This window comes from Grampus griseus (genome assembly GCF_964374135.1).
Source record: "Grampus griseus genome assembly, chromosome: 9".
Taxonomy (NCBI): domain Eukaryota; kingdom Metazoa; phylum Chordata; class Mammalia; order Artiodactyla; family Delphinidae; genus Grampus; species Grampus griseus.
In genome coordinates this window covers 89,706,069-89,724,376 of record NC_139003.1, presented here as the reverse complement: position 1 = coordinate 89,724,376, position 18,308 = coordinate 89,706,069, and the positions used below count along the sequence as shown (strand labels likewise).

General features: G+C 37.3%; 1 protein-coding gene across 2 annotated transcripts; it reads right to left on the bottom strand.

Moving 5' to 3' along the window:
• Positions 1 to 1,290: 1,290 nt before the first annotated feature.
• CBLL1 (Cbl proto-oncogene like 1) lies at positions 1,291 to 17,577 on the bottom strand. Of its 2 annotated transcripts, none has more exons than XM_082662398.1 (6): positions 17,557 to 17,577; positions 12,381 to 12,548; positions 9,251 to 9,351; positions 8,759 to 8,842; positions 7,400 to 7,473; positions 1,291 to 4,803 (listed from the first exon to the last, which is right to left on the bottom strand). In XM_082662398.1, the coding sequence occupies exons 1-6, from the start codon at positions 17,567 to 17,569 to the stop codon at positions 3,768 to 3,770; spliced, it is 1,476 nt and encodes a 491-aa protein (XP_082518524.1). In that variant the 5' UTR covers positions 17,570 to 17,577; the 3' UTR covers positions 1,291 to 3,767. The 2 variants fall into 2 exon arrangements, with proteins under 2 accessions (XP_082518524.1, XP_082518525.1); XM_082662399.1 differs by having other exon boundaries at positions 9,251 to 9,348.
• Positions 17,578 to 18,308: the final 731 nt, after the last annotated feature.

Sequence of the window (18,308 nt, the reverse complement as noted above, 5' to 3'; positions counted from 1 at the left end):
GGGGATCTTTATTTGTAATATGACATATTTCTCCCAAAAGACTTATTGCTTGTATAATGGAAATGAGTGCAAATTTTAAAACAAAAAAATTAAAGATTTTCGAAGTAACACATAGGAAGAAAAATAAAGGGAGCAAGATTTTTCAATCTGAAGGAAGACAAAGGGAGAACAATTTTAAAGGTAGATTAATAGGAAATGGGCTTAAATACAATATGAAAGTTGGTGCTAACAACTACTTGGAATAGCAATGAGACATTCTCAGGACACAGATTAACATTTCAAAATGGCAGATTTTTAAAAAGACATGGTTCCACTCAAGTGTTAGAGCTAAACCCATGACCCACCATTGTTCATTTAAATCCTGTGATTCTGTAATGCCTAAAAATTCAAATTCTAAGGGAGATGAGAAAATTAAAGTTTGATACTAAAATGCTGCTTTAAAAATTCTGCCTTAATACTTTTCCCCTCAAAGATGGAAAACTGTAGGGGCATGAATCAAAACATGTTTGAAAATTCAAATGTTTTTATTAGTATCATTACCAAGTATTTTAACTGGCTTACCTCTCTTTCCCCTTTAAACCTAGTATATCCAATATTGCTTTATTAGATTGTGCATATATTGTAATAAGAAAAGTCGGCTTGGTCTAGGCCACAATTGAACAGATTACAGTTACAAAAACCAGTGAAGAAAAATTAAGCCACTTCAGCCGGAATATAGTATGATTATGTCAAACCTCAATTAACATCAATATACCAATTTGATGGCTGATCTAATAGTCAGAAAAGTTTATTTTTGTTTCAGGTACTTGTGAGATTTTTCCACGTACTTGTAACGCTTTTTCAAGAATTTTATGATATGTCTATAGTTTTTCCAGAAAGATGTATGAAAGATACTCTTCCAGTATGTTAGTAAGAACAAAGCATAAAGCAGCTCTGTATACTTCATACAGTAAAGTTACCTATTTTGAGTTTAAAAATATGGTCAAATTATCTTTTGCATTTATATTTCAGTGGTAGTATTTATACGATAACTTGAGCAAGTGGTTTTTACAGGGCAAGATGGATATTAAGTAGTTTCTTAGTCTTTGCAACTGATATTTCCCCCAAATACTATAGAATACTCTGAACAATCATACCACTTCAGAAATGTTAACGTTCAACTTGCTGGTTTTAATCTCCAAAAAGGTGAATCTATTTTAACTGTAAAAGCTGTATGAACAAGAAAAATTCTGCAATCTCCCAAATGTGTCATCATTAGGTAAAAATTCATCTAGGCAAAATAGTATTTATGCTTTCATTTTATTGTTTTTAAGAATTAAACTGCCACCTCAGTAGTCTTAAGAGCAATATAATGAAATATACATACATTTAATTTAGACTTATGTCCATCATAGCTTCAAAGGCTTCCCTGAAATAAGGCTGGGATTCACATCTTTTTCCTTAAGGAAAGAAACACTAACAGTAATTTTGTTATCCTTCTACCCACCCACCCTCATTCAAACAATAACTGGATGAATTCAAGTCTGACACCATTTTAAAAAATTGTCTGTTACAACACATTTCATCTGATCTGCCTTCCTGCATAACACATATTTCTTAAACCTAACCAAAAAGAAATCATTTTTTAAAAGCCTACAAGAATTCTCTTAACATGTGGAATTTTATCATGATATTAATTTTTTTTGTCCAATACATAGGCTAAGTGGTTTCATGCCACATTCAATTCTAGTGAATTTCATTAAAACAGGTGAGCTCTTCATAAATAGTTGAGAAGCTTTAAAGTGAATTCGGCTATTTCCTATTACATGAAACCAAAAAATGGTACTGGATTTTCAACAAGAGTATTTTAACAGCTCCTAAATAGGGCCATGAAAAGGAATCAAGTTTGCACAGTCCAAGTACCTACAGTAATATGATAGATGCACTCACCACCATTTCATACTATTTCACTCCCATGCTTCTGATAACAATTTCTCTCTAGAAATATTGCATTAACAACTGGACTCTCAAATTGCTAGGTGTGAAAAATCACGTACTTTCACTTAAAAAAATTGTATTGGTTATTTTCAGCTGGTCACGGTTGAAAGGGCCATTTGTAATTATTTCTAACTTCAGCTCTAAGTTCATAGATAACTTTGCATCTGATTATCCAAGATGAGAAGTTGTTTTGCCTGTTCCTGACAGAATTAAATGGTAAATTAGCAATCAGTTCACCCTTTGTCAAAAAGAAATGTTCTAAATTTATACACTACTAACTATTTAATAAATGGCATCTGCATACTACACATTTCATGTTTATATGTTATGCACCATTTTGGGGGGAGGAAGTACTTCACAGGGGTTTATTCAAAGGATATATAGTAATATCCTAAGAGTGTTGATTTATACATATGAGTTCTGTATAAACTGTAAGTGGTCATCTCAGCTGGACTGTAAGAAGCCCCTATAATGCAAAAGCTGACTCCAAAGACACCTTATAAAGCACTGAAATTCACAATTTAGATTACTTTTCTTTTCTCCAATACAAAATCATCTGGTAGTCTTCACTGTTGACTCCAAGCTAAAACGTTCCACGTTTTAGATGCTTAACCAGTAAAAGAAACAGGAAATCATTAATAGTTTTTAAATGTCAAGTTAGAGGAAAAACCTTATCACACAGTAATGAAACCTGAGCAACACAAGTATGTGATTACAAGAATGTCCTTCATTAATACATTATTCAAATTTCTCCATGGCATTCAAATTATAGTTTAAAACCCAATAAACAAGAACCCACTTAAGCACGGGATCAAATTCTACCAAGAAATGAGGAATTACATAAAGCCTATTCAGCCCTAAATATTTAGTTTAAGACAATTAGTAGAGAGGAATACACTTCATCTAAAGCACACCATTTAAACAGTTCTATAAAATAACGTTACTTAAGATTAATCTGTGGTGCATCACATGATTCCAACCATTCAGTTAAAAAGCATTAATGGGTGCCAGCATCCCCAACAGCTTGGAGCCTACAGAGTTGATTACTTTGGCCGTAACTTTCCAAGTAACGAACACTGCCTTTCAGTATTACAAACATAAATATTTCTTAGTACTGGAATTCCAATGTATTTTGGTGTTCCTGAGGCTGCCTACAAATGAAAAGGCATCCAAGTCAAGTGCATTATACACCTAATATACCTCAAAATTTCAGTGCCTAACATGTGAAATCATTTTCTACCATTTAACAGTGTGCCTTGCAGTAAATTCTAGTAGATTTTTACTTTTAGGATTTTATTATAACTTTGGGAAATTAGTGGTAAAACATATGGTTTAAAAAACACTATGTGGCTGCACTTAAATTCACATAAAAATAGCATTTTTACAACCATATTGAAATTTAATCCTTTTACACAGGTTAACAAATGTATCACAAGAAAAACTAAACATTGGGTTTAACAAAAGCAATACTTTTGAAAGTGGAACGACGAAAAACTTCTTTCAAATTTTTTACAAATGGTCACCTCTGGGTCAATTTACCACACTAGGGGAAGAAAGTTTGTTAAAATATAGTTGTGCTCAACTGAGCCACTTATCTGCACTACAGTATAGTACTTGAAATCACTCCTAAGGTCAAGATTTAAAACCATTTTAAGAGACAAGACCCTAAGTGTTTTACAGCCACCTCAGTAAGAGGTGCTTTCCCTTCCCCAAACAGTCAAAGCTTAATTAAAAGATTGACTATACATAAGTTTGTTTCCTCATCATATCTTCAGTTCAAAATACTATTATCATTGGTAATACGGTCTATATCTTGTCTGATCTGGATGATGTGGTCCAGGAAGTGGGGTTTGAGAAGGCGGACCCTGCATTCGAGGAGGAGGAGGCGGCCCTCTCGGTGCAGGCCATATACCAGGACTCATTCCCCCTGGCTGTGTAAATGGAGGGCTCAGAGTTCCTTGATCTTCAGTGAACTGGGGTAAAGAGTTAGGATTATAATGGTGAGGAGGGGGTGCAGTTACAGGTGGACCACCATGTTGAGGGGGGGGAGGTCCTGGAGGAGGATGATTCATATAAGGTGGCATCTGGGCCATAATATGTCCAGGGGGAGGGGTGATTGGTGGTGGAGCAGAGGTCATTGGTGGAGGTGGAGCTTGGCTATACACCAGGTGAGGAGTACCTGCGGCCTGGGGAGGATGTGGCATTGGATGGCTTATTGGTGGTGGAGGAGGTGGGGGTGGTGCGTAATGTTGCTGTGGAGGCATAATATGATGAGGGTGCGAGACCACTGGTTGACCCTGATATTCAGGATGATGGTGAGCAGGTGCTGGGGCAGGAGGTGGTGGTTCTCTAGCACCTGAATTTGAGTCATCCTGAATAGGGACAGTTATTAAATTGCTGTGTTTTCTTGTTGAAATACGAAAGGTTTCCTGACTGACCGAGCGAGGTGGAGGTGGAGCCATGGACAATTCTGCTGGAGGAGCACGAATATCCTCATGTGGCTGATTATAGTGCTCGTGGGGCACATGCTGCAAAGGAGGTGGTGGCATCATGATGTGCTGCTTTGGCGGAATATGGCTCATATGGTGCTTGTCTGGCGGCATTATAAAACGATCAGGGATTTCAGCTGGTGGTGGGGCAATAGGAGGATGAACATTTTCAAGTGAAGCACGGGTAACAGGTTTTCCAGCTCTCATATGGCGGTGGTTGATATGAGCCTGTAAGTCTCTCTGGGACAAGTAGGTTCTCTTGCACCCTTGAACAATGCTACACATGAAGAGAGAACCTCGTGTACACTGCTCAATTCGCTGCACAGGATCACTACAGCTAAATTAGAAGGGGAAAAAAGTTTGATTTACTAAAAACAGACTATAAAAATAATGCACTTAATTTCAAAGATATGACTAGTTTTAAATTTTGTTATGGAAAATACTACAGAAGTTCACAATTAAAAGATATAGTTACTGCAAGTGAACCTTTAATCTTTTCCACTTTGTGGTCTGTTCCCTATTAAGCAACAGCATTTCTTTCAACATCAGAACGCTTAAGAAAAAAATTCAAAGTTTATCAAACAGCGTATGTTTTAAGAAAAGATCTCTTCTTCCCAAGACCTAGAATTTATCTGATTTTCTCAAACAATTCTATGCTTTGCATCCAGTTGCAAAGAAAAATCCAGGAAGGGCAAACCAAAGGATCTGTCACAATCATGGAATTCAAACTTGTACCGTATTTATTGAGTATTATTTTCTGCGCAAATAATACTAAGTGGAAGACACCAAGTGGAAGAACTGTAAGAACTACAAAAATAAATAGGATCATCCTAATCATCAAGGTTCTTAACATTAAACAACATAAACAAATTAAATTCAAACCCTGAACACCAAGAGTCCCTTCAAGGGGTCTTTCTGAACTGTCAGACAAATTTACTACTACAAAGTATTACACACTCCTGCTTCTCTAAATTATAACCACTAAATTTAACTCAATATTTTCTTAATGAGTCAGGGTCAAATTGTAACTATTCTTCACTCACTATTTTTAATCCACTCTTGCCTTTAGAGTCTTCTTGAAATAACGGAAAGAGGACTGAACTAGGAATTGGAACTGGGATCTACTACTGGCTCTGAGATCTCGGTGAAGTCATTTAAACTTTGTTTCTTTATTTGTAAAATGGGTGTAAAATGGGGTTCAAAGATCTAACCTAACTCACAATGTTTTTGTATCTACTTCGCCCTAATTAAAAGAGTATCTGTAACATCAACGAAACAGTGAAAATGACAGGACTTAATGACTAGTTAAGCACTATACATGTATAAGCTGTTATCATTGAATATGTGTGTTAGGTCATATGACACTATATTACATGGCTCTATATTCTTGATTTTGAGTGGTGTCTGTTTTTCCTTCCTCACTGAAGGCTGGTACTCCTTCTTGATACTAGGAGGCATCCCTTTAGTGGCCATTTGGCACACTTCTTATTTTTTGCTTCTAACTTGCTGTAAGCTCTGAAATACCTCCACAGTAACGGGATGTGAGGCACTTCTTTTGGGTGATGCTTAATCATTAGTATATAGTATTTACATTAATTTGGATTGCCATTTCTTCACTTTCTAACCTGGGTCTGTTAATCCAAATAGGCTTATGCTCTAATATACCTAAGGGCCAACCAGTGAGATGCTTACTGGAGTTACACTGAACAGCCTGAAAACTAAATTCCCTTTTAAATATTAACATTAGAACACTTACATAAAAGAGAAAACCTTTTGATGTCCTCTACATGGTGTTGTACAACATCCAAAACCCCTTATCCCAATGAGGCAATCAAATTTACTATATAGTGGATGTACACCGTGTTGGAAAACCAGGCATTACAGAAAATAAGGCCAACAGTGAATATGCGCTTTTAATTTCATAACTCTTCTGAATTATAATTCTAGGAAGGAAATACTCTTTAAACTCACACTATAAATTTTATAATCTGTGACTTTAAAGGGCTATTAAAAATATGCCAAGAGAATTAGTTGGCACTGGTTTGTCAATGAATCATCCATTCTCTCTCAGTGATGCCAATCTTCCTACACCATAAAAGAAAATTATCCCTTACCATTGTCCATAGCTTTGCTATCAACTAATACTACAACCCTTGGGACAGGTTCTGACAGGTTATAAGGAATCTAGGAAGCCTACAGTTGTTCCAAAGAAGTTTCTCTCAAAGCTTTCCTCAAACCTTCTATCAGGGGTTCTAAATTGATATAAAAATTCATAGTTTATTCTGGATCCTTCAAGACCATCCCAAATAGATCACTATCAACCAACACTCTAGATTGTCATAACTTGTCTGAGTCTATCTTAGAACATGATGGTGTTCAAGATATACTCAAGACATAATAATCAGATTTGAAGGTAATAAATAAGAGTTTATACTTACATAGTACTTGCTATATGCTACGTACTATATATGTATTAACTCACTTACTTCTAATAATAACCCAGGGAGGTAAGTACTGTTATTAGCTCTATTTTACAGATGAAGAAATCACCTATGTCACACAGCTAATAAATAAGAGAATAGAGATTTGAATACAGGAATTCTAATTCAAGAGTCTTTGCTCTCGATCACTACATGATACTACCTCTCTAGCGTCCCATTAAAACAAGAAAATAACTATTTTGGGTTTATATAACGCTAACTTTTGATGGCAAATATACTCGTATTTTGGCCAATTTGAATTGATTGATAATAGCTAATTAGCCCTATCTTAAGGAGAAGGCTAAGGCCAACTCTAGGCTCAAAGAGAAACATGAGCCATGTCTACATATGTGATATCCGGCCACCGGTCTATAGCACACCCTGACCTTTAACCTAGATTATAAATCACTATATCACAAACTTTATTATTTAAAAATTTAATGATGATCTTACCCTGGACACATCTTATCTCCCTTTTTTTCGTGTAAAATAGCACAGTCATAGCAAAAAACATGCTTGCATGGAATCTGTGAACAGAGACAAGTTACAGTTAAGCATACTAGAACAAATTAAAATACTTCCATTAAAAAAAAAAACACAGTAAGCACAGTGACCTAGATATAGAAGGCACTTGAGAACTGTTTGGTTAAAATGAACATTTATTAAGTACCAATTACATAAAAGCAACAGTTAACCTTTTTCAGTCACAAAGCTCTTTGTGAGAATGTGATGAAAACTTTGGCCCTTTCCTCAAAAAACATATACATGCATATTTGCTTACACATTCATGGTCCCTACAGGTTAAAAGCTCCTGAAGAATACTGCATAATGTTTTAACTAATCCTGTATCTCCTGAAAGTATTCCTAGGCAGGAAAAGAACAAATATCTTCTAATGTAATATAAGTAGCCTTCTTCCCTGGTAGTCTTAATACACTTACAAATATTTAAAATAAATCAGAAGGACACAGTAAAATGATGTTATACCATTTTAAAACTGACAGGCCATTACCATTATTTAGCTGTGTTATATAGCAAAGCAACAGTGCATAATCCACACCCTCCACCATCACAGATGTATCAATGAATTCAAATTTTTTTCCAACAAAAATGTAAAACTATCTTTTTTTTTTTTTTTTTGTGCTACGCAGGTCTCTCACTGTTGTGGCCTCTCCCGTTGTGGAGCACAGGCTCCGGATGCGCAGGCTCAGCGGCCATGGCTCACGGGCCCAGAAGCTCCGTGACAGGTGGGATCCTCCCGGACCGGGGCACGAACCCGTGTCCCCTGCATCAGCAGGCGGACTCTCAAACACTGCGCCACCAGGAAAGCCCTAAAACTATCTTTTTATACGTCAAAATTACTATTAAATTACAGTTAGGGCTGCATTTTTTTTTAATGTTTAGAATTCAATTCTCAGAAATCATAAATAATCTTTATTAATTCAGTTTTATATTAAAAATTATAGCCTTCAGAAATGAATAACTGATTTTATTCTGTGAACAAGGGAAAAAATAAAAATTTTTCCCTAATAAACTAGAATTAATGTAAACTAACAGGTATCAAACAGTCCAAGGAAATTATTTAGTTTTCAGAATTAGTTTCCGTAATTAATATTTTACAAGCAATTAAAGAATTTGTCAAGATAATTCTATTAAATGAATATTATTCCCAAATTTCCCCTAGCTATTTTATACTTATTTAAAATGTTATAAATTTAATCACTAAACAGTAATAAATCTATCTACTTAAATTTCAAATTCCTACCTCTACACAAATATTTAATTTACAAAAACAGAATTTAACTTATACTTACCATTCGCCCATAGATTTTAATAGGCAATCCACATTTGTCACAGAAATGAACTGGTGTATCATCCTTTTCACCTAAGATGTTTATCTGTTGAAATGATATAATTAAATTTTCCTTAAGCATTTCTAAAACTTACGTCCATAATTTACACAATGAATTGGTTAGTATTTTATAAAAGTTATTAAAACAATTAGAAATGAAGGTTTCTTGGTATAATCCCCACATATGCCACATTAGTTGGGCCACCATCAGTCTTGGGGGTTTATTCCCTTAAACAGTGTTAATGGTTATTGATTTTACTTGACGTTACTAAAAATTACTTCAGATTATTTTTGGAAACAGTGAAATAGGGCATTAATAAACAAATGATTTGTGAGTACTGAAAGATAAAACTATAATAAAAGTTCATACCATTCTTTACGTAGTCTGAATTGTTCTAATACAGTATTTAAAATATTTTATTGTTCTAATAAAATTTTTTATTTTTAGTTATACCTGAAAGTCCCAAAAAAGGTGTCCAGGAAATCTTCGCTGATTTCCAAACAGTTCGCCCCCTTTACAGTCATACCGTTCTTCTTCATTATAATCAAATCCTTCTGAGAGAAGAAAGTGTTACCTATTAACTTTTCACATCTCAATTTCATTTTGGAAGTACATGTGCATGGCCAAATAGACCTATTCACTGACACCTTTCAAAGCTCTTCTAAGAACAAGATAATCAAGTCTAGTTTAAAGCACCATCTAGAAATGATCTTGGAAATCATGTAGTCCAACTCTCATGACTGAGAATATTGCAGTACTGGAGATCATAATAACTCAACACAGAGAAGATCAGTGGCAGAGCTAGGAAAAGATCTCAGATCTCTTCATTCCCATTCAAGTGCTCTTATTAATTCACCAAACTATTTCTAGTATAAAACTACTAATTATCATCATGATTATTACACAAATAAAATATACTTATCACCATTTATTCTTATCTATCTATAAAAGTGGTATTATGCTGTAAGCAACTGATATTATTGCCAAAGGATTAGTGAAAACATGAAGAATTCTGCAGACTTTCTTCTTACGACTTAGTAAATTAGGTATCCTCTTCTTCAGCTTTAAACTGAGCCTGATTTTAGAAACATCCAACATATTCATACTTCATCCTTTCCACTGAAACCTCTCTCTGGTTAATCACGCAAACAGCAGAATTTATATCATATCTACTTACAAGTATTCTCCCCTACACTGCATATATCAATATCAATAAACTTAAAACAATATGAAGAACAAATGGGCTCAATTTCAATTTCTCTGACCTAATTAAAAAGTTGATGGCACTCTTCTCATCTCATACAAAAGAAAAGAAAACCAGCAAACAGTCTTATGGGGATTCTAGGTAGAATCCAATTACCTAAAGTAAAGCTGAGAAGACAAATCTATCCTTCCAAGGTGCCAGCCTTCTCACGACTCTTTTGGCCCTAGAACTGGTAAACAGAGTAGCCAAAGCACATAAGTCTTAACTTTACCCACATGGCTACATTACAGCATCTGCATACAGACACACGGACACAAACAGAGACAGACACACACGCATAGATGCAAGAATTTTTTGAACCTGATACAGACATACATACCAGTGTACTGCTATCTAATTACCTCCAACACAAATGTAGAGTTCTTATAAGTTACATCTGAGTGACCCTAGGTTCTTATATGGTCCATTTATACCTTATAAAAGCTGCTGTCATCTAAAACTGAAAATAAGGAAAGTTAACTTTTCTACTTATCAAAAACTCAAAAAATTATTGAGCAGAACAACAGCCAAGCAAGTTAGGAGCACATTATCATTTTTCAGAGTAGTTCAACTTGTACTCCCATCATTAAGCTACATATATATTTGTATAGATAACATACCAGCTGCTGCTGCTCTATCAATAACCTAGTGTACCCCCGCTTTGGCCTTTTTGGTTTTTAAATACTTTTTAAAAACTACACAGTAATATATAAATAAATTCTTGTGTAACAGTACAACAATGCAAAAAAGCTAAAATCCCCTGCTAAAATCCCCTTTCTATCCTTTTCCTCTCAGTTATCTCTTCATTCCCTTCCACTTCAAGCCCATACCCGCTTTTTGTTTTAATAACCAAATACATATCTATAAAAGTTCCAAAGCAGGGGTCAGCAAACTTTTTCTGCTTAAAGGCCAGTTAAGTAAATATTTTAGGCTCTGTAGGCCATACCTGAAATTATTCAACTATGCCAATATAGTGTGAAAAGCAGCAACAAGGGGCTTCCCTGGTGGCGCAGTGGTTAAGAGTCCGCCTGCCGATGCAGGGGACACGGGTTCGTGCCCCGGTCCAGGAAGATCCCACATGCCGTGGAGCCGCTGGGCCCGTAAGCCATGGCCGCTGAGCCTGCGCTCCGCAACGGGAGAGGCCACAACAGTGAGAGGTCCATGTACAGCCAAAAAAAAAAAAAAAAAAGCAGCCACGGGCATGGATGTGTGTCCCAATAAAAGTTTATTTACAAAAAAACAGGACTGGATTTGGCCAATAGGCCATAGTTTGCTGACCCTGTACTAAAGGGTAAGATGGGAAAACTGTTTTATACTCATGAAATGGGGAAAGGCCTTTCTAACAATGACAAAAAACCCAGAAGTCACACTAGAAAAGACTGGATATCTGACTACATAGAACCGTCAAGCTTTTCTACAGTAAAAATTTTATATATAAAACTCAAAAGACAAATGGAGAATATATACAATATATGACAACTGTATTAAATTACAAAGAAAGAACTCATAAAAATCAAGAGAAAGACAACAGAAAAAAAAATGGGAAAAGGAAATGAACAGGTAGATCCTAGGCAAAAGAAATGACCAGTACTATGAAAAGATATACAACCCCACTCGTAATTAAAGAAATGTGTATCAGAACAAAAATTTGTAAAGGTTAATAGTACCAATATTGGTGTGGGAGTATAAAGTGATGTACTATTTTTAAAGGGCCATTTGGCAACATCTGTCAAATTCTGAAATGTACAAATTCTAAAATCCACCAAGCTCTAAGATGCCCAAATTCATGCAAAGTTTAAATTCTACAAAATATACATACTAAGGTACATATACAAGGATATTTACTACAAAATTGTTTTTAACAGCAAAAAATTAGAAAAATTGTTAAATAAATTATGGTATGTCCGTAAGTGAAATACCTAAACCTATTCTCTTAAATGAGATACAACTGTATGTACCGAGAAGGCAAAATCTCACATGCATCTTGCATGAAAAAAGGGCAGTTATAAAGTAACTATGAAAAAGTCATACCAGGGATTATTTGTGAAGAGAATAATTATGGGGGGAGAGGGACAATTTTACTTTTATGTTTTCTGCAATACTGTTTAGATTTTTTGTAAACAATAGGCAGTGTTACTTTCAACAAGAAAATAAACCAAAAATATTTATAAAGGGAGAGAAAAGTAAAATATGCCAAAATGAGAAGTCAAAGACTGAAGAAGGAAGAGAGTATAAAAATAAAAAAAAGAGGTGACTAAAGGTAAATAAAATCACATGGCTTATTTGGTGGAATCAGATCTAAAAGAAAGACTTTTGGACCTATTAGTTTAAACAAATTACCTTCATCACCAGCTGGAGCCTTTGCAGGCATCCTGTTTATAGTCCTTGGAGTTCGAGGTGAAGCTTTGGCTTTGTTCCCTTGTTTGGAGATGAGCTTTATAGGAATTCGTCTTCGAACATCAAGACCACCCAATGATCCAGAACTATTAGTGCCTTGTAACTCATTGTCTATGTTAGAAAAAAAGTTGCAATTTCTTTTAGTTTTTCTTTTTGAAGATTATTCTGCCACAGGTATTAAAGCAACATACCCAACATTATTATCAAGGGCTGAATATCTGGTTTCTGATTTTAAATACTATGCTATATAAGTTCAAGTACTAATTTTCTCTATTTTGGACAAACCCTTAAAGCAATGCTTTTTGAGATATGGAACCTTTAAAGAGTTGACAAAAGTTACAGAACCTCTCCCTAAAAAAATGGACAAAAAAATTTTGCATTTTTCCAGAGGGATTTACAGAAACGTAAAACCCTTCATGAGCCTAAGATAAGAACCTCTGTCTTAGAACTATAAGAGGTTTTTTAAAAAAAGAAAAAGAAAAGTAAAGGAAGAAGAACAAAAAGAAAGAAAACCATCACTATCTCCATCAAGTATGCAAAGTAGGCACTCAGTAAATTTAGTAATCTGCATCGATATCAGGACAATCAATAATACTGGAAACACAAAACTAACACTGACAATGGTAAAATTAAATAAATAATGCATTGAAAATGAAGTTAGTTTTAGGGATGTGATTATTCTCTTAAGTGTAAAGTTGTTTTTCTAAAAAGCATTCAGGAATATAGTAAAAATTATTGCACCCTTTAGTAGTAAAAACACACACTAATGTACTTGTGCTATAACATTCCTAGATGTACACATGTGACTGTGTTATTCTTGGTCAGCACTGTAATGGAAAATTATAGTTGAGGAGGATGCAAGTTTTCTGTACTTGGCCTAAATAACTGAAACTTTCTACATCCCTGCCTGTTACTAGCTTATGATTTAAATTCACTCATATCCCATGAGTAATAGGAGCATTATTTCATAGAACTGACTCTACTTGAAGGTTAAAAGCCACCTTTTCTTCAAGTCCATGACAAGATATTACAATCCAGAAAATATTTACCTTTACCTACTAAAGACAGAAAGGGAAATGCCCTAAAATAGGAAACGCAAATAATTTTTTTAAATAGTAATGTTTTAAACATGTCAATTAGTGAACAAGGCTGTGTAATTCTCACTGCATTAGACAGTGCAATCCAGAGTGACAGCCAAACTGTCCACATTAAATTCAGTAAAGCCAAATTTGGAAGTAGTTATCCTAATTAGTACTAATGATCTCCAAGGGTACTAGAATTACAGACACATGTTGAACTCACATCGATTTGCACTCTTTCTGAAGGATAGAACAAAATTCAAAATCGGTCCTTAATTATTAATTTAAATATCTTTCAGTCTACTTTCTATTATTACTTTCATAATAGCTAACCCTCAAAAAAGACAATTCATGGAAAAGGGATTACATGGATAGTTGAAGTTAGGATAAATCCAACTTGATCAACTCTCAACACTTCACAAAATGTATTAACAATTTGAATAATGTATTTCATCTGCTTTCACTCTAGTTGCTTATTTATGTAAAAATACCTACAAGCGATGTAATAGCAAAAAGACAGATAAGACAGAACGAATTTTTTTTTTGCTCAATAGGTATATTCCTGATTTTCCACTGAACTAAAAAAAGCAAGTGTTGTAAACAGTTCAGTGCTGTCCTTCAGATAGTAAAAGGACTCTTAACGGTTTCACCTTGATGAATGATCAAAATACCAACATTTCATTACTACAAGTCCTTTTCACACCACCCTGGACACCTGTGGTCACTACTGTGGCTTGTTTAGCCTATTATGGCTTTCCAGAGCCTGCTGCCCTCTAACACCTTGCAGCCTGCCTCAGCCTGCAAGTTCATAAGCAAAGTACAGCGGTTAATAGTGACATCACTCTGGGTTTGTCTTAGGGTTTTGGGGGTTTTATTAAGAATCAGAACATACAGCATAATTTCCTTCTGAATAAGACAACTACAAACATAAAGCCCTAACAACAAAAGTCTTTAGATATTACACAAAGTGAGAATTAAGGATAGAACTGGCCATATAAAGTGAAATCCACTTTAAAAAGGCATAACACTTTTATATTATATTATATAGGTTTTTAAAAGATTTGTGTAGAATTTTATCTTGAATTAAAGGAACCAAGAAATATTTTTACAAAATTTAGGTTATAGTTACAACTAAGTGCTAATTCTTAGAATAGCCAAAGAACGAATCAAGTGTTAAGTAGGAGTTTCCTGGAGTAATTTTTCCAGCAAAATTCTATTATAAAAACACCACAGGGGCTTCCCTGGTGGCGCAGTGGTTGAGAGTCCGCCTGCCGATGCAGGGGACGCGGGTTCGTGCCCTGGTCCGGGAGGATCCCACGTGCCGCGGAGAGGCTGGGCCCGTGAGCCATGGCCGCTGGGCCTGCACGTCCGGAGCCTGTGCTCCGCAACGGGAGAGGCCGCAGCAGTGAGAGGCCCGCGTACCGCAAAAAAAAAAAAAAAAAAAAAAAAAAAAAACAAACACCACAGGATAGCCTTTATTTTATGACTGACTTTTTCAGCAAGATTACAAAACCAGTCATTTTTGCATAACATTAGAGGGTTTCATCAATTTCCCCAAGGGCCTCTATTAATCCTTTGATATTAGAAACATCCTTTTGAGATGCCTATCCTGTCATAATGTCTTCAATTCACTGGCTAACTGGCATTTCCTCACTTGCCAATGATTTTATTTGTGATTCAAATAATTACCGAATTCACATTTATGAATTTCATGAAAATCAGAATCTTTTGTAATCACAATCAATGTACAGCATTTTATACCATTTCCTGATATGAAACACTAAGGACACTGCCGTATAATGAAATTAACTAAAAGAACAAAACAGAAGCTGGTGTTAAGCAGGGATATCTGAGCAGGAACTAATTTTTTAAGTGGTCGGTTCATTAGTGAATATTTTCATGTTCAGATGACTTTTACTTACTTAGGCAAACTTTTAACTTAGAGAACTAGGATAATAAATATGGAGATACACACCCACCCACATTACAATTTCCTAACATAACATTCTCTAAACTGTGGAAGCTGCTTGACTCCCAAAATTCCAGTAAGATGCTCAAATGAAAAACATTTGCTAACGTGGCATGTTTGCTACCCTAACACCAAGATCCCAGATTTTCAATTCTATAAAATTTCCAAACACTAGAGTTCCTTAGAGCCTGGCTCTAGGCCCTCTTCTCTTCTGCCTTAAGTCATTTGTGGTACTAAGTCCCAATCAAACTTCCCTCTGATCTCCACTTGACATCTCCCCTTGTATGTCTCAACACACATCTCTTACTGAGCAGTCCAAAATCTTGTTCCCAAATTCCCATTTCTCACCTCTGCTCCTTAAAAAAAAGTGTTTTTCTCCCAAGTCTTCCAGTAATGGACACCACTCAAACTAGAACCCTTAGGCACCTTTCCTTTCTCTCACATGCTTCCAAACCAATCCACCAGTGCCTGTTTGAGTTCTATCACCAAAAGATTCACTGAATCTGCCCACTCCCTTTTTCACTAAACCAGCCACCTTCACTAAGCCAAGCTTCCCTTCTGATCTATTGCAATCACCTCCTAAGTTTTCTTCTATTATTCTTGCCTTCTCTTACACCATTCTCCATAAAACCTATTATGTTTTTAAAAAGAGATTATGTTCCTCCTCTACTTCTGTTCAATGGCTTCATATTGCACTTAAAATAACATTCAAATCTTTACCATGGACTTCAAAGTCTTGCACGACCTGACTCCTGCCTTCCTTTCCATCTTCCGGTTCTTTCCCTCTAGTTAACTAGGTGCAGCTGACTGGTCTTCTCTAAACTTTCCTCCTTCAGAGTCTTTGTAGTTGCTCTAAATGCTTTCCTCGTGATTTATTCCACGCTGGATTCCTCTCATCCATCAGATCTCAGCTTACAAATGTTACTTTTCCAGAAAGACCTTCCCTGACCACCCTCTCTGAAGCTTACTCCTAATAGTCTTTACCAGAGCACCCGTTTACCCTCTTCAAAGCACTCATCATAATCTGTAAACATTTAAGTATTTTTAAAAACTTGTTTATTGTCTTTTCCAATAGAACGTAACCTCCAAGTGGAGAGGGACTCAGTCCGTCTTCTTTACCATTCCATTTCCAAGCCTAGAAGAGTGTGTATATATATCTATATGTGTGTATACATACACACATAACGTATTTATATATATATGTGTATACATATATATATGAAATTAAGTAGACAGTTGATGACTGAGGAATCCTAAACAATACTTAATACTGGAAAAAGCCTTTTTCCCCCTACTTGTAATATGGCTGATAGAACTGAACGGAGCAGTATCTAATTCCAAATACACTCATTCAATATCCAAAAACCACAAGAAAGCAAAAGCCAAAAAACACATAACAAAGAGTGAAGCCATTCTTACTTGGAGAAAGGAATGAGACTATCTTGATTTTAAGCTCAAGATTGATGATTAAGGACCACAGCCGAAGCGCGGGGCATGCTTTGGGCTTAAGCAGAAAAGCTGCTCCCGGTATGATTCCGAAAACCATATCTGACTCCCTTCTCCCACCTCTAGTCCATGAAAGACCGGAGAGACAAAAACGACAGGCGATGACCACCGCAGCACCCGCCCAAAGCTGACTGAGACAGCAGGAAGTCTCCAACCCACTCTCGCGCATCGACTCCCAGCGTAATGAGGCTTCCCCGACTCCGAGACTGGAATCTACCCGCCAGTCCCCATAACGTAAGGCAGAGGACCCAAAATGAGGAAAAAAAGAGCCGGCGCTCTCTCCTCCCCGCGAAGCCCGCGCCGCCCGCCGTCCCTGCTCGGAGACCGGCAGAAGCAGAGAAGGAACGGCTGTTGCCGGCACCGAGGCTGTAGGTACCACACCGGAGGGTAGGCCAGGAAGTAGCAGGCCCTGGTCGGACACGCGGAGGGGTCTGTGAGATCTCTTTCTCGCCGCCACAACCCAGTGGTGTAGGGCGAGCGTAAACCCTCTAAGCTCGCTGGGCGACCAGTCCCAGGCCGGCCAGGGGGCATGGAACCAGGACCCCCACTGCCTCCGCCTCCTTACCAGTGTGATCCATGATTCGGCTCGCAGGGCACAGTGGGAGCGGAAGTCAACCGCGCCGGAGTCGCAGGGAGCGCGTGCGCGATACCTTCCGGAGCCTGGGAGGCGGAAGTGTAACCAGCTTTCCCGGGTTGTGGCCTCCCAAGGCTTCCTTGTCTCTCGTACGCTAGCCGACTCCGGTGAGGGAGTCAGGCATAATTCGAGCAGAGAAGAAAGAACGAGTACGCGGAGAGTTTCAATGTGGAGGCTGCTAAGGCTTCCTCTAAATGTGCTTCCAAAGGAAGTAGCCTTTAACTGTGGAGAGGAGACCGACGGGAACCGGGGGAGGGGGAAAGCCGGTAGTATCCATAGGACTAAGCTCGCAGCAGGTAAGGCGGCTGCCGGCCCCGAGGAGCATTGCCTTCTGGGACTTGTAGTGCGCCGGGACCCTGGAGCCTGCAAGGCACACTGCGCAGGCTCGGCCGTTGGGTTGGCCCCACCTCGGCGGGCGGAGTAACGGTTTGGAATCCCCCAGAGTCCGCGAGCTACGGTCGCCGTACCCCCGATCCAGGAAAAGTGTAAACACGCGCGCTCTAGAAGGCGTCCTCCAGCGGGAGGTTGCCCGGGGGATGGTTGAGCTGTATGAAGCTCCCAGCTAGAGAGAAAGGCTCTGTGTATATGGTCTTTTTGCTTTGTCGTGACAAGCTGCATAGACCCAGGCAGAGCTGACGGCTATCTGCCCCCGTTCCCATCTCTAAAGTTGCTAACTGTTGAAG